This window comes from Varanus komodoensis, unplaced genomic scaffold (genome assembly GCF_004798865.1).
Source record: "Varanus komodoensis strain SLA01 unplaced genomic scaffold, ASM479886v1 scaffold539, whole genome shotgun sequence".
Lineage (NCBI taxonomy): Eukaryota > Metazoa > Chordata > Lepidosauria > Squamata > Varanidae > Varanus > Varanus komodoensis.
The window spans coordinates 1-16,071 of NW_025336141.1; the positions used below are offsets into that span (position 1 = coordinate 1).

General features: G+C 44.9%; 1 protein-coding gene across 1 annotated transcript in view; it reads left to right on the forward strand.

Moving 5' to 3' along the window:
* The first annotated feature begins 575 nt into the window (after positions 1 to 575).
* The window catches only part of TESPA1 (thymocyte expressed, positive selection associated 1), a 20,017-nt gene continuing 4,521 nt past the window's right edge, over positions 576 to 16,071 (forward strand). Inside the window, exons 1-5 of the mRNA XM_044448163.1 lie at positions 576 to 742; positions 3,078 to 3,250; positions 4,229 to 4,271; positions 10,865 to 10,914; positions 15,419 to 15,479. Coding sequence (XP_044304098.1) covers positions 693 to 742; positions 3,078 to 3,250; positions 4,229 to 4,271; positions 10,865 to 10,914; positions 15,419 to 15,479 — 377 coding nt within the window. The 5' untranslated portion in view covers positions 576 to 692. The remainder of the gene's footprint in view (positions 743 to 3,077; positions 3,251 to 4,228; positions 4,272 to 10,864; positions 10,915 to 15,418; positions 15,480 to 16,071) is intronic.

Here is a 16,071-nt window from a genome sequence, read left to right on the forward strand (position 1 = left end):
CAAACAAGGTATTTTCCACTCATAGTGAGTAATGTATGTAGGATGGGTCGATTTGGCAAGAGACAAAAGGCTGAGTCCTGCTCCTCTCACCCTAACCAGCTCCTCACCACCTTACACCGACCAACTAAAAACCAACCAACTGAACACAAGCATGGCAAACTAAAACAACAAATGGCCCATCTAGCTGGATCCTTGGGATAACACAGCATCTCAGCACACCCCCTTCAGTTTTGTGGGCTTTGCCAACATCCTGCTGATTTCGGCTTAAACCACCAGAAGGAAATGAGAGAAGCCTTAAGTGGTGCTTGAGATAAGGGCACCTCATGTCATTTTCCTTGATGTGAGTAAAACAGCTTTCATTAGTTTGCAGGCCAGGGTGACTTAATTTATATTGTTAATTTATATTGTTAATTTATATTATTCTATTTTGAAGTTTATTTATGGTTGTGAGCTGCCCCGAGGCTTCGGCGAATGGGGCGGCATAGAAGTCTCCTAAATAAATAAATAATAAATAAATAAAGTTATTTCACCAGCTACTGGTGAGAAAGGTTCTGCATTGCTTCCTGTATCAGGCCTTAGGTGCTGAGGAACATATGCAGAAGGAGCTGTTTGGCTCATGTACTGCGGTGCCATCTGGATAGCTGCTGTGGGAAACAGAATGCTGGACCACTGGGTAGACCCTTCATAGAGTCATGGAACCACAGAATATTATCACCAGCCACATTCCGATGAAATGGAAGAGGTGAGCAAATCAGTGAGCCAGTGTGGTGCAGTGGTTAAGAGCACCAGTCTGGGACTCTGGGTTCGAGCCCACTGGGTGACTTTGGTCCAGTCACAGACTCTCAGCCCAACACACCTCTCAAGCTTGTTGTTGTGAGGGTAAGATGGAGAGCAAAAGGAGAATGATGTAAGCCACTTTGTGTTCATTGTAAGAAAAAAGCGGGATATAAATCAAATAAACACATGAATGAATATTAGAATCGGAAGGGGCCTATAAAGCCATCAAGTCTGACCCATTGCTCAATGCAGGGGTCCAGGATGAAGCATCCCTGACAGTCAGCTGTCCAGCTGCATCTTGAATGTCTCCAGTGTGGGACAGCTCATGAGGTCCCTAGGTAATTGGTTCTAGTGCCACACTGCTCTAACTGTCAGGAAGTTTTTCCTGATGTCCAGCCAGAATCCGGCTTCTGGTTTCCTGAGCCTTTGGTCCAATGCAGCATGGCTTTGCTCATGTTCTCACATCCAGCACCTACATTGAGAACAGACCCACTTCAAATCCCTGAAAAAGCACCTTCTTCCAAGAAGCTCATTCAAATTAGGGTTCAGTGCTGTTCAGTGCTGTTGAATTGCAGCCTTCAAGAGGGGATGGGGAGTACCTCAAGTCCCTGTGTTGTCATGTCAGATGCATCCACCACTCTTTGCTCCCTGAAATGGGGAAGCCCATATATGGAAGCCAGACTGTCCCGCTGGAGGGAAGTTCTCTGGATTCCCTGCTGCAGGAGATTGCAGGATCATTAATGCTATCCTGGATGGACTATCCTACTTGCTGTGAGAAGGATGCCTTGGCTGCTCCTAAGACTAAGAGCAAGCACATTCCCCCCAACTCCCCTGAAGGAGGTTCTAGGACTGCCAAGGAGGGACATCACATTTCAGATGCTTCCCCAGCTCCCAGCACAGAAGGATGGTAGAAGATTGGGAAAATAAATACATACTGTAAAGTTGCAGGCTCCCCACTTCCAAGCAGCAAAAAACAGGTGACATTGTCCAGAGTGGTTTTCCTTTGGATGAGAGGGTGCTGGAGGCTCCAGGTTGCTTTGAAATATTTGCTTCATTTCCCAATAAACCAGGAGAGATAAGTTGGGGCAGACAGCCACCACTGCTGCAAAGCAGGAAATCTGTTTCCCCACCGCTGAGAAAAGCCCTGCACTCACTGGTGCAGTCAGGCAATTTTAGGCTCTGGACTTAATGGTCTAAATGGGGCTCTCTTCTTAGATGGTATACTTGCGTTCAGTTCAAAATGTGGTAAGTCAGGGCTGCTGTGTGTGCTCCAAAGTCCTCTTCTGATTGTGCTCTCAAGGTGCTTCTGGGAACACAGCAGTCTTGCAAGTCTGTATTTCTCTCTCGCTCTCACTCACTCTCGCTGTTTCCCCTTTGCCTGGGGGTGATTTGCCTTGCTTAAGCTATTATAAACACCTCCTTCAAGCACACACAGAGATTTCCAACTATTCCGCAAACCAGCAGTTCCCAAACTTTTCTGAAGACTGTTTTTTCTGTGAAACCCTAAATCTATACCTGATTTTTACTAAGAATTGTGAACCCACAACATTTTTCCTTCTTTCATCTGCTCTTATTGTCAGAGTGCTTTGCACAACATAGTACTTTTGGAAATAAAGAGAGAACATTTTAAATGTAATGAACTAATTAAGCAATTATATAGTCATATTTCAAATGAATTCTTTTGATTATTCCCAATACTATGTAATAGAGTCCTCAGAACCAAATGATGTGATACATTTCCTTGTTTGCTGCTTGGACACCAACTGACAATTGACTTGTTGGCCTCATGTGGTTTCATTTTAAAATCTGCTTTAAGTTTGATTTTTGAGATTTTTTGCGGAACCCTTACAAGGCTTTTGTAGAACCCTAGGGTTGCGTGGAACACAGTTTGGGAACCGCTGGCCTAAACGATCTTGCCCTGTGGATATGGTGGGCTACTGCCATGCTGGTTGGAGAAGAGAGGAGTTCTAATCCAACATACCTAGAGGCTGCCTGGTTTGGGGACAGCTTTCTTAGCCATTAGCTTGCTATTTCGGTTTATTAACCAGCCATCTATCTGGCAAGGGAATGTTGGTATCAGAATTGTTCATTTCTCCACTGCCTGATAGCTGAAGTGTTCTGGCCATTTCACTGGCCAGCAGCCCTAGCAACAGTGTTTGAGTGTCGCATGAACTGTGCTTCTGACTTTTATCTTGGGGAAAGCCTTCTGCCCAGGCTGGCAAGCTGATTTGTCATGGACCCAATGCTGCCAAATTCAACACCCCAAGATCTCATCCCCCTGCTTTTCTGTGCCTCCCTAGGTTTCCAATAGATATGGACCATTTCACCTCATGGCTAAGCCAGTCCTCCTCTGAGCGGCGACATGCATGGGCCAGGCAGAACTGCGTGTGGCACAGCACAGCTGCAGAAGAGGAGGTACGCCACGCCTTGCCAGAGCTGCAGACCCCATTCTTGGAGAACAGTTTTTTGGAAGGTAGGCGAGCACGTGCTTGCAGAATCTGATGTCCCCATGGGCTTTCTTAATATATGGTGAAGGTATTCTTAATGCTTCTGTATAGTCTGAAGTGCCTGATCCTGCCTGTTCTCGGAAGCCAAGCAGGCTTGGGGCTGGTTGAAATCTGGAGTACAGAAATTTTATTTATATATTTATTAAACATTTTTCTACCCTGTTCACCATTAACTTTACCATAAAAACAAGTAATTTATAATACTAATACTGCTACTGCTACTAAGAATGTCCCTTTCTACAACACTGAATGTGGCAAGAAATTCATAGTGGATGTGATCTCTTGATGGTCATCAAGATACCCTCTAATGAGGGATGAAGGGATACGGAGCGCAGCTTGTTTATTGCTGTCTCTTACTCCTAGCATTTGGTTTGAAGCACATGAAAGTGGAACTGAAGGGGCCATATTCAGTTCAAATTTACATACATTCATGATGAAATGAATGCACTTCCCAGAATGTGAGTCCAAGAACTGGATTGCTGGACAGCACAGATCTGGGTTGTTGTGATGCTACCTTGGGCAGCTTCCCCAACCATCCTGCATATGCCTCATTTTGAGGGCACCCACAGAGAACCCCACCCTGATAAACCAGATTATAGCTGTGATTGTGCCATGCTGAAAACATCCTTGACTGCACTGATTCATCCCCCTTAAAACAGCATTTCCCAAACTGGTGTTTGACAGGCATTTTGGCCGACAATTTCTATTGTGGTTGTCCTTTGGCTATGGTGACTAGGGCTGATGGGAGTTGTAGTGCAAAACATCCAGAGGATAGAAGACTGGGGAAAGATGGCCTTGCCCTCTTCTTTTTCCTGGAGAGTACTTATCTTGGGCAGTCCCACAGAAGAGGCAGATAGAGCAAATCAACACAAGAAATATATTTGAAAAATTCTCAAGGAGCGGCTGGAGTTAAGATGTGTTTCTGTTTCACTTGTTTCACACAGGGAACTCATCGAATAAGATCGAGAGCTGGCTGGAGGAATGCAGGTGAGTCTACCTGAGGGAGGCCCCATGAAGTGGGAAGAGGTAGGGCACAGCAGATCTGCTGTTCAACAGTCTCACTTTTTTTCTAATTTCTTTATTTCTTTTAATTAAAGTCAGGGGCAGGTATGTGCATGGTTACAGATGCTCTCTCTCTCTCTCTCTCTCTCTCTCTCTCTCTCTCTCTCTCTCTGTGTGTGTGTGTGTACAGAGAATGAGAGAGAGAGAACCATGCATGAGCCTTCTGCTTCTACGCAATACTGCTTCTCCCCAGATCAGTGTGTTTAGCATTGGTGCAGCTAAAGCAAACTGCATCCCACCCCGCCTCATATCAGAAAGGTGGAAGCACGGAATGGTGGTTGGAGGTGAGGGAAGAAAAATGTTAATAATGAGCGCCACAACACAAATAACACACACATGTCTATCAGCTCCTGCCTCTCTGCCAAGGATTTGAAGTTCAGGGTCTATGGTGACCCTGGCACTTCTGGGCATCATGTCTGGGATGACTAAATATGGCATTGTGGGCCCAAACCAGCACTTAGAAATGTGCATAGAGGCTACGTTATCTTTTGCTGATGTGTTATCCCCAAGCACCATAGAACATGTTGGGGATTCAACATGACCTTGCTGAACAATGAATGGAACAACACACTGCTTAACAGAGAGAGTGCCAGTGTGGCGTAGTGGTTAAGAGCATGGGACTGGGACTCAGACGACCTGGGTTCTAGTTCCCACCCAGCCATGGAGCCAACTGGGTGACTTTGGGCCAGTCACAGACTCTCAGCCCAACCTACCTCACAGGGTTGTTGCTGTGGGGATAAGACTAGGAGCATCATTCCAGGAGAATGATGGAAGAAGCGTTGAGTTCTTGAACAAAGAAGAAGATAGGCTATAAATCTCATAGATAGATAAATAAATAAATACACACACTGGTCCAGGGACACAGGCCCTGCTGTTTCACATAATCCAGCAAAGCCTACAGGCCTAGGGGTGGCTTTCACAGGCATCAGGTGCTTATTTCTGACATGTGCTAAATGTTGTACAGGAAACTGCAGCTCACATGAGTGCCGCAAGCCAGACAGGAACCCACACTACACCACACCACACCACACCACATCCTCCCTGGCTATCTTCCGACATCCTGGCAAATGATTACACCAGCCACCCATGGAGGAAGCCAAGCCATCAGCGTTTGGCCTGCTGCATTTAAGCGGCCAAAGAGCCAAGCCTCCCCTCAGTGCAGTACAGCCAAGCAATCTCTGGGACTGGGGGCTGATCCAGCAATGGCAGAAAAGGACGGAATTGCCTGTAGTGAAAGGATAGGCTTGAATGCCGCAGAAACCAGGGGGAGTTTCTGAGTATTACGAACAATTAGCAGCAGTGCAGCAACTCTGAATCAGGGGAGGCAGTGCCAGCCCTGGATTAGTGCCCAGGCTCAGCAATAGGCTGGGTGAGGACCAAGAAACGGAAGGCATGTTGGAAGCCCTTGGGTGTGCGGTTTCCTAGTCCATGAGATAGGCTCACTGCCTGCTCCACTCATGGTCCCTCTGAAAGATCAGGTTCATAGTCTGGGGTTACTCCCAAATCCATCACTGTTGCAAGAGTCCCAAGCGACAGGGGCAGCTCTGACCGGCTAACCAGCTACAGCTTCTCTTGGATACTGCTAGTTTGGCCAGAGGGGTTACAGTCACTTGTACTGTCATGGCTGGATTACTGCAATATGTTCGATGTGGGGCTGCCCTTAAGGCTGTACTGGAAAGCCAGTGTGGTGTAGGGGTTAAGACCATGGGACTGGGACAGTCCCCACTTGGCCATGGAGCTTCCTGGGTGACTTTGGGCCACTCACAGACTCTCAGCCCAACCTACCTCACAGGGTTGTTGTAAGAATAAAATTGAGAGAAAGAGGAGAATTATATAAGCTGCCTTAAGTGCCTTGAAAGGAAAAAGGCAGGACATAAATGTAATACATAAACAGTGTATAAAACCCTAAACAAGTTGGATCCAGGATATTTGAGAGTGCTCTCTCCTTCATGTCATGTGCTTTTGTGTATGTCCCACAAGGGGGAGCCATTGCCGAACACATAGTGAAAGCAGCATGCAAAACTAGCTTTGTCAGTTTGATAGAATGGATGGAGCAGCTTGGTTGATCCTGTGCCCCAGGGAATGCTGAGTTGTCCATGGGCCATAGAAAACACTTGATCCTTTCCTATCCCTCTGAAGATCCTTTCCCACATAATGCACAGGTACGAGTGCACATATGAACACACCTATGCACACATGCATGCATAATTTGATTACGCTGGTTGGAAACCATGGAGGTTTTCCAACTTTAGGTCCCTCACTCCAAAATGAACATGTGCACGGACAATTTCACAAGATATTTCCCATCATCCTCAGTTACTTATTATTTTCACCCAATAGCCCAAATCACTGGGCAGTTTACAGCAGTTCATAAAGCAGACATAAAACAGTTCATAAAACACCATAAACATTCCCAAAGTACAAGAATGTAAAGACAATTTATAAGCAGCTAATGGAGTATATAGTAAAGCGTAGGCCTGTAAAACTCCTTGAATGTTTTTAAATGCCTGGACATACAGAGGTGTCTTTATCTGAAGCTGAAATGGGCCTCAGTGGGGAGATCATTTCATAGGTGGGGCCACTGCTGGGAAGGCCCTGCCTCTGAGTTGGTGCCCTCTGAATTTTAACTTTGAAGGAAGGTCATGGCTGTTGATCAGTGTCCACATAGCTTGCAAATGGGAGAGGTGCTTCATCAAGTATTGTGGTCTCTTAGCATAGATTCCACACCTAGCATGCATTTTAACTTAAAATAGGTTTTTGATACTTTTTGAGTCAAGAATTTGAAAGACCTGTATCTCAACTTTCAGAAAAGTACAAAACTTAACTAGGGGAAAATATCATAATCAATAAAAATCCATATAAGACAGAACAAGAAGATAAATGTGGCTGGTAGAGGAAAAGTGGTGTGGGGCCTATATTGGAGCTGGGGCTCAGGAGATCAGGATTCTGGTCCCCACACAGCCATTCAGCTCACTACGTGACATCAGGCCAATCATGGATTCTCAGCCTGACCTACCTCACACGGCTGTGACCTTGGGTTTCTTGAAAGAGGTATGTAAATGTAACAAATACGTAAATCAAGCCAGTTCACTGAGATATCTGGACCAACCAAACCCTTTAAGGTAAAGGTAAAGGTTTCCCCTTGACGTTATGTCCAGTCATGCCTGACTCTAGGGGGCAGTGCTCATCTCTGTTTCCTAGCCAAGGGAGCCAGCATTTGTCCTCAGACAGTCTCTGTGGTCATGGGGCTGGCATGACTAAACACTGAAGTGCACGGGACGCTGTTACCTGCCCACCGAGGTGGTACCTTTTTATCTATTTGCATGCTTTCGAACTGCAAGGTTGGCAGGAGCTGGGACGGAGCAACAGGAACTCACTCTGTTGGGCAGATTCGAACCGGCGACCTTTTGATCAACCAGCCCAGCAGCACAGTGGTTTAAACCACCGCACCACCTGCAGTCTCCACCAAACCCTTTAACTGTTCACAATTCCTTCAACATGTGACAAGTTAGCCCCACTAAGTTTGGTCATAGGGTACGTGTCTCTCAGCTCCTCCTTCTGAACCAAACTCTGGGCTTTTGCCACAAAGTACTTTCCTGGAGGTGCCACTGTTCTTGATCCTGAAGGATCCAGAAGGCCTGTATGTCTCAATAGAGTTAATATGGATCTGAGGCAAAGATATTGGAAAAGTGCTAACTAAGCCAGGACATTTAAAGGCTTTAAAGATAGATTTTTCAAAATACTCCTCTTTGTGTCTGTGTGTGTGTGTGTGTGTGTGTGTGTGGGAAGGGGGAATGGGGGAGCAAATATAAGATATTGAATCTGGGAGCTACCTGTTGCTTTTTAAAAAAGGAGGTTATCCATATTTACCCCACTAAGGGGAGCAATTGTGTTATTCAAAGTGAAATACAGAGTCTGTATTACTGTGATTTTCATGTCCAAATCTTTTTGTTTTTTCACCCTGCACCAGATGTAAATATTCAGTATTTGCCCCTGCCTCCAGCACTGAACCCCGCCGGAGGTCAGACTAGATGGCCTGGGAGACCCCTTCTGACTCGCTCTGTTATACGTATATATATATATGGGCTTCACTTTTGAAGCAGCAATCAGGGCTTCTCCTTGCAGCAGTTCACCGGTGGCCACCATTATCTTTTTCCCAGAATCTATTTGGGAATGATAGTACATCATTAGATCGCTTTGTTCACATAAGGATTCTGGGCAAAGACCATGGTAGCCAATTGTCAGTGGCTGCTGGGAAGAGCTTTGCAGGCTGCCAAACTTCCTGTACTAGCAGCCAAAAAGATGAGAAATAGTGGCTGGGTTGCGATTATCATGCAGGGAAAAGAAGCCCCTCTGAGCTGCACAGGTTGCCATACTGTCTGAACCCTACAACAAGCCATGTGTTCTGGGGTGGTTTTGAAGCCACTTTGGTGCTTACCTTGTTGGGTATGTGGAACAGGCAACATGGGAAGCTGTGCTCCACAAGGGTGCTTACGAGTGGGGGAAAAAACTCCATTGTGGCTTCTTTTCCCCCATGATTATCCAAATGTGGTCACTGTTTGGTCTTTGTGGCTAATCAGAGATTGGAGAACAACTTTCTCCAAAACAATCCACATCCAGTGGTTTATCCAGTACACTGCTGATTTTCTCCTATTTGGTCATAAAAGTCTTGAATTTGGCATGGGAATACCCATCGTTATCGAACTATTTCTCTAGGAGGCATGAGAGAGGGGAGTTCTGTCCCCATCCTGCCCTTCTCCACCAACGTCATCCCTCCAAGTGGAATGTCAAGGGAATACATTGACATTTTTAGCATTAAAAATCAAGAAAAGTAAAAATAAGCCAGTGCATTCTAAAATAAAAAAATCTGAATGTTATAGTTGTGCAAGATTGCATTTGTATATATTTGTATATGTATTTGTGCAACGTGTCAACTCGACTCTGAGAGAAAGTGAGGATGAAGTGCAAGTGATGGAGGCAGGAAGAAGAGTTATTTGAAGCTCCTGTCTACATCCTGGTTTCTGAAAGGATGTGGCGCAAGTCCTGAGCCAGGGCATGGTCCAGTAGTGATGTTCTGATGCTAGGGCATCCTGCGCACCTGAACTCAATGGATTCCTGATCTGATAACTGGAAGCAGTGGTGTCAGATTTCCCCCCCTATGGAATCCCATGGTTTGCACATTTAAAAACTTAGAGGAAATTTAGGCAGATCATGCCCTTTGTTTATTTTATGCTGTTTGCACAGAGCACTTACCTGCAAGGACCAGGTAATTTTTGGACACCAGTATGTGCAAACGGGTCGATTTTATGTGAATTCCCATTGTGCATATTTACTTGTGTGTGTTTTAATGTGCAAATTGCAGTTCAACTTAGAGATGAAAGTCTACGAGCTGGCTCAACTTGCATCATAGCAAGTTGGTGCCCATAGAGCACCAGTAAACTGGAATCTGGAGATGGAAGCAAATCATGAAAATCCACTGGATTTTCACTCCCTCCCCCATCAGATTCCTCCCATATCCTTGAGGGCTGGGGGACTTTTCAAAGTCAGGGCAATTAATTCTTATTCTTCAGGCTAGTGAATGAAGTCCTACCAAAGTTTTGAGCATTATTACTCTTTGAGACAAATCTGCATAGGCAAACTCAGAGGAGAAGGAAAAGAAGCAAGAAGTAACATTTCTTTCCTTATCTTTGACATGGGGCAGGGCTCTGTTTCGGGTTTTAAGGGGAAGAAGGAACAGAGGGCAGATCTCACCTGGGACCAACATTTGGAAGCTCATGAGAAAGATGGGGAGCAAAGGCAAGAGTCTGCAAAACAAATAATGGAAACAAACACTTAGAAGTCCAGTTGGCAGCCCAGCATCCTTCTCTCTCCTTTGCTGTCCCTCAGATATGGCCATCTAGACCAACTGCAGGGTGTGAGGCATGGCAGCGCTGGAGGGAATGGTCTCCCCCACACCTTGCACCTTGTCTTGGAGGCTTGCAAGTGCTTGTGTTTGGAGGCTTTTGAGCTCCTGCCCCCAGGGCAATAGCACTGCGCCCTTGCAGTGAAAGTCTGGATGGCTCTGCTTTATGGGCAGACCTGGTTGTTTGTGATGCAGCAATTAGCAGAGAACAGTGAAATCTTTGAAGGAATGTCTCCTTCCATATACACCTGCTTGCTGAAGTTCTTCGTCAAGAGCCCTCCTTGAAAGAGGCTGGAAGACTAGCTACTAGGGGAAGGGCACCCCAGCTTACGAACCTGCTCCCCAGAGAGGTGTGCCTGGTGCCAACTCTTTATTCATTTTGGCATCAGGCCAAAACCTTTTTATTCATCCAATATCTTAATGGATAGAATGATGTTAATTTATACTGTGGTTTTATTAAAGTGCTGTTTTGGATTTTGTTGCTTTGTTACTTTTTTATTTTTTTATGTAAGCCATCCTGAGATCCAGATCTGATATAATGTTTTAAATAAATGAAATAAATAAGAGAGCTCAGTGGTACAGCTGTCATGATGGAGCTTTTGGTTCTGGATTTCAGCTCTTCAGTGGAGCCTTTCCCAGAAGGCATTGCTGCTCCTGCTGCCTCTGGTAAGTGCCGTCCTTTCAGCTTTTCTGTCATTTGCTGAGTCTGCCTTCCTGACTATGAAGGAAGATGGTTGAGGCCTGGACATGGGTCACAGGTTGTAGGGAGGTTTGGGTCAAACTACATGTGAGGTCCTGTTGTGGGTCTTTCTCCTGTGTCTGCTTGTCGGGTTTTAACTGAAAAGCAAACATGGGAGGTTGCCATCTGGAGCAGACCAGCAAGGGGAAGTTGTGCAACCACCAAAGAGTGCTTGGGAGTTCTCCAGTTCAAAGATTTCCCTCCTAGCTGCATTTCCGTCCACCAAGGGAAAGGTGCAGGTCTCCGTATTTCCTTCCCAGGCCCTAATTGGGAAAACCACATACTGGTGAGATTGGCTTAGACAAATGTTAGGGGAGGAGAGGGTCCAGGTGCCCCTTCCTGTGCTGGACTGCCATCTGTAAAAAATGATGGGTGCAACCTGCCATACCTGGATCCAAGCAGCCTTTCCAGAGCTAAGTTTTAGTAGCATCTCCCTTCTTCTGCCCATTTCAAAGCTATTAAAGAACATAGTGAAGGGCAAGGATGTGCCCAGGAGGAAGGGGTATCTCTTAATCAACTTCCAGAACATATAGAGTTTGACTCAGACTCGGGCTATCTGGGTTCCAGTCCCCACTCAGCCATGGAACTCATTGGGTGACTTTTGGCCAGTCTCAGACTCTCAGCCCAACCTACCTCACAGGGTTGTTGTTGTGAGTATAAGATTGAGAAGAGAAAGGATTTTGTGAGCTGCCTTCAGTTCCTTGAAGGAAAAAAGATATACTATAATAAGGGTGAGGCGGGGAAGCAGGAGTGCGTGTTGTTGTTGTTAGCCACAAAGTCGTGTCTGACCCATCGCATCTCCATGGACAACATTCCTCCAGGCCTTCCTGTCCTCCACCATCCCCCGGAGTCCACTCAAGCTCACACCAACTGCTTCAGTGACTCCATCCAGCCACCTCATTCTTGGCCTTCCCCTTCTTCTTTTGCCATCTATTGTTCCCAGCATTAGACTCCTCTCCAGGTAGTCCTTCCTTCTCATTAGGTGGCCAAAGTATGTGAGTTTCATCTTCAGGATCTGGCCTTCTAAAGAGCAGTCAGGGTTGATGTCTAGAAGTGACTGGTTTGATTGCCTTGCAGTCCAAGGGACAATTCAATGGCCTCAATTCATTGTGCTCAGCCTTTCTTATGGTCCAACTTTCACAGCCATACATTGCAACTGGGAAAACCATAGCCTTGACTATACGCACTTTTGTTGGCAAGGTGATGTCTCTGCTTTTTAGTATGCAGTCTAGATTTGCCATACCTTCCTCCCCAGGAGCAAGCGTCTTTTAATTTCTTGACAGCAGTCCCCTCTGCGGTGATCTTGAAGCCCAGGAAAATAAAATCTGTCACTACCTCCATTTCTTCCCCATCCATTTGCCAGTCCCAGGAAGTGATAGGACCAGATGCCATGATCTTAGTTTTCTTAATGTTGAGTTTCAAGCCAACTTTTGCGCTCTCCTCCTTCACCTGCATCAAGATGCTCTTTAGTTCCTCTTCACTTTCTGCCATTAGACTGGTGTCATCTGCGTATCTGAGGTTGTTGATATTTCTCCCAGCAATCTTAATTCCAACTGGTGATTCATCTAGCCACGCCTTTCTCATGATGTGCTCATATGCAGATAAATAGGCAGAGTGACAGTATACAGCCTTGCTGAACTCCTTTCTCAGTTTTGAACCAATCGCTGGTTCTGTGTCCAGTTCTCACTGTTGCTTCTTGACCTGCATATAGGTTTCTCAAGTGACAAATAAGATGGTCTGATACTCCCATCTCTTTAAGAACTTGCCATAATTTGTTGTGATCCACAAAATCAAAGGCTTTAGCATAGTCAATGAAGCAGAAGTAGATATTTTTCTGGAACTCCCTAACTTTCTTCATGATCCAGTATATGTTGGGAATCTGATCTCTAGTTCCTCTCCCTCTTCAAAATCCTGCCTGTACTTCTGGTAGTTCTCTGTCCACGTACTGCCGGAGCCTAGCTTGTAGGATTTTGAGCATCACTTTGCTAGCATGTGAAATGAGTGCAATGGTGCGGTAGGTTGAACATTCTTTGGCATTGCCCTTCTTTGGGATTGGAATGTAAACTGACCTTTTCCAATCCTGAGGCCACTGTTGAGTTTTCCAAATTTTCTGGCATACTGAGTTTAGCACTGCATCGTCTTTTAGGATTTTGAATAGCTCAGCTGGAATACTGTAGCCTCCACTAGCTTTGTTGTTGCTCAGACTTCTTAAGGCCCATTTGACTTCACATTCCAGGATGTCTGGCTCGAGGTCAGTGACCACCCCATCATGGTTATCAGGGATGTTAAGCTCTTTCTTGTATAGTTCCTCTGTGTAATCTTGCCATCTCTTCTTAATCTCTTCTGCCTCTGTTAGGTCCCTGCCATTTTGGTCCTTTATCATGTCCATCTTTGCATGAAATGTTCTCTTCATATCTCCAATTTTCTTGAAGAGATCCCTGGTCCTCCCTATTCTATTGTTTTCTTCTATTTCTTTGCACTGTTCATTGAAGAAGGCATTCTTATCTCTTCTAGCTATTCTCTGGAATTCTGCATTCAGTTGGGTGTATCTTTCTCTTTCTCCCTTGCTTTTCGCTTCCCTTCTTTCTTCAGCTATTTGTAAAGCTTCCTCAGACAGCCATTTTGCTTTCTTGCATTTCTTTCTCTTTGGGATGGTTTTAGTTGCTACCTCTTGTACAATGTTGTGAACCTCCATCCATAGTTCTTCAGGCATTTTGTCTATCAGATCTAATTCCTTAAATCTATTTGTCACCTCTACTGTATATTCATCAGGAATATGATTTAGGTCATACCTGAGTGGCCTCGTGCTTTTCCCTACTTTCTTCAATTTAAGCCTAAATTTTGCAACCAGAAGCTCATGATCTGAGCCAGAGTCAGCTCCTGGTCTAGTTTTTACTGACTGCATAGAGCTTCTCCATCTTTGGCTGCAGAGCACATAGTCAATCTGATTTCTGTATTGACCATCTGGTGATGTCCATGTGTAGAGTTTCTCTTGGGTTGTTGGAAAAGAGTGTTTGCTATGACCATCATATTCTCTTGACAAAATTCTACCAGCCTGTGCCCTGCATCTTTTTGTGCTCCAAGGCCAAGCTTGCCTGTTATTCTGGTTATATTTTGGCTTCCTACTTTAGCATTCCAATCCCTCATGATTTTTTGGTGTTAATTCTAGAAGGTGTTATAGGCCTTCATAGAACCAGTCAACTTCAGCCTCTTCAGCACCAGTGGTTGGGGTGTAGACTTGGACTACTGTGATGTTGAATCGTTTTCCTTGAATTTGAACTGAGATCATTCTGTCATTTTGGAGACTGTATCCCAGTACTGCTTTTCCTACTCTTTTATTGACTATGAAGGGTACTCCATTTCTTCTGAAGGATCCTTGCCCGCAGTAGTATACCTGATGGTCATCTGAATTAAATTCACCCATTCCTGTCCATTTGAATTCACTGATTCCTAAGATGTCAATGTTCAGTCTTGTCATCTCTTATTTAACCACATCCAGCTTGCCTTGATTCATAGATCTTACATTCCAGGATTCGATGGAGTATAGCTCTTTACAGCATCAGACTCTCCTTTCACCACCAGATACATCTGCAACTGATTGTCCTTTCGGCTTTGACCCAGTTGCTTCATTCTTTCTGGTGCTACTAGTACTAGCCCTCTGCTGTTCCCCAGTAGCATATTGGACACCTTCCGACCTGTGGGGCTCATCTTCCGGCGTCACATCTTTTTGCCTTTTTGTACTGTCCAAGGGGTTTTCATGGCAAAGATACTGGAGTGGGTTGCCATTTCCTTCTCCAGTGGATCTTGTTTTGTCAGAGCTCTCTACTATGACCTGTCCATCTTGGGTGGCCCTGCATGGCATAGCTCATAGCTTCATTGAGCTACACAAGCCCCTTCACCACAACAAGGCAGTGATCCATGAAGGGGAGGACTACGTGTTCTTTGCACTAAAAGTAAAAATGAGATTGTTACCAAAATAATTCAGTGATGCAAAACGTGGAGTCCTTTTAAATAAAATTAGATATACATTTATTTGAAATTAATTGCATTTTCAATTGATTTGAAATTATTCAATTTAAATTATATAAATTATTCCTCTGAGATTTCAGCACTCATTTGCCTAAAACTTTCAAATATATTAAAATGTATGCACTGGACCTTTTTCTGTTTAGAAAAAAGAAAAGAAAATGCAGGATCATAGAAATTTTGGGGCTCAGTGCCAGATTTCATGGCTTTTCTGTGCTTTTGCAGATTTGCAACATGGACACAGTCTCTCTTCTAAGAACTTAGTGATAGCACACTCTTCATTAAGCTTCATAGTAAAAAGTTCCCAGCCTCTTGAGTTTGGGCCAGTCTAATTATTTAGCTTCTGGATGCTCGGAATAATTCTGGATTGACTGAGGCTCTGTTATGCTTTGCATTATTTTGCAGGGTCCTGCAGCAGCAGAACCAGCTTTGAAGATGATCTCACCCTGGGAGCAGAAGGTAAAGGGTGAGAACAGATGGAAGTAAACCAACCTCTCTCCCAAATGGCATGCCAATGGCAGGAAAGCCAACATGGCAGCACTCAGAAGGGACTGGGGGCTGAATTGTCAACAGAGCTATGTATCCCTCTAGTATTTACTTTGTGTACTAAAGACTCTATCCATGGTACTGACCCCCAACATCAAAATTGTTTCAGTGCCTTGAGAGTTCAGAGTAAGATCCAGAGTGGATTCTTATCCCATGAACATTGGAGCCTCCCCCAACCTGGCACTGCAGTGCTGGTGTCCCCCTGGGAATGTCATGATGACTTCACAGATTCACTGAGTGGCAGAGAAATGGCAATAGGAATAAATCAGTTTGGAGAGCCATCAGGGGAAGATGTTTTTGTATTTCAGCTCAAGAGGATCCTTGGATTTGCAAGCAGGGTGAGGGAGAAATCATGGAATTTCACACATTTGAACCACTGTGCAAATTGAAACCCAGTTATCCTTCAAAATTCATACTTCTCCAAGTGTAGCTGTCTGTACAATGAGACTTATTAGGAAAAGTCATGTGCAAAAATGCACCATATTTGGAGTCATACTTGCAAAAAACATGCA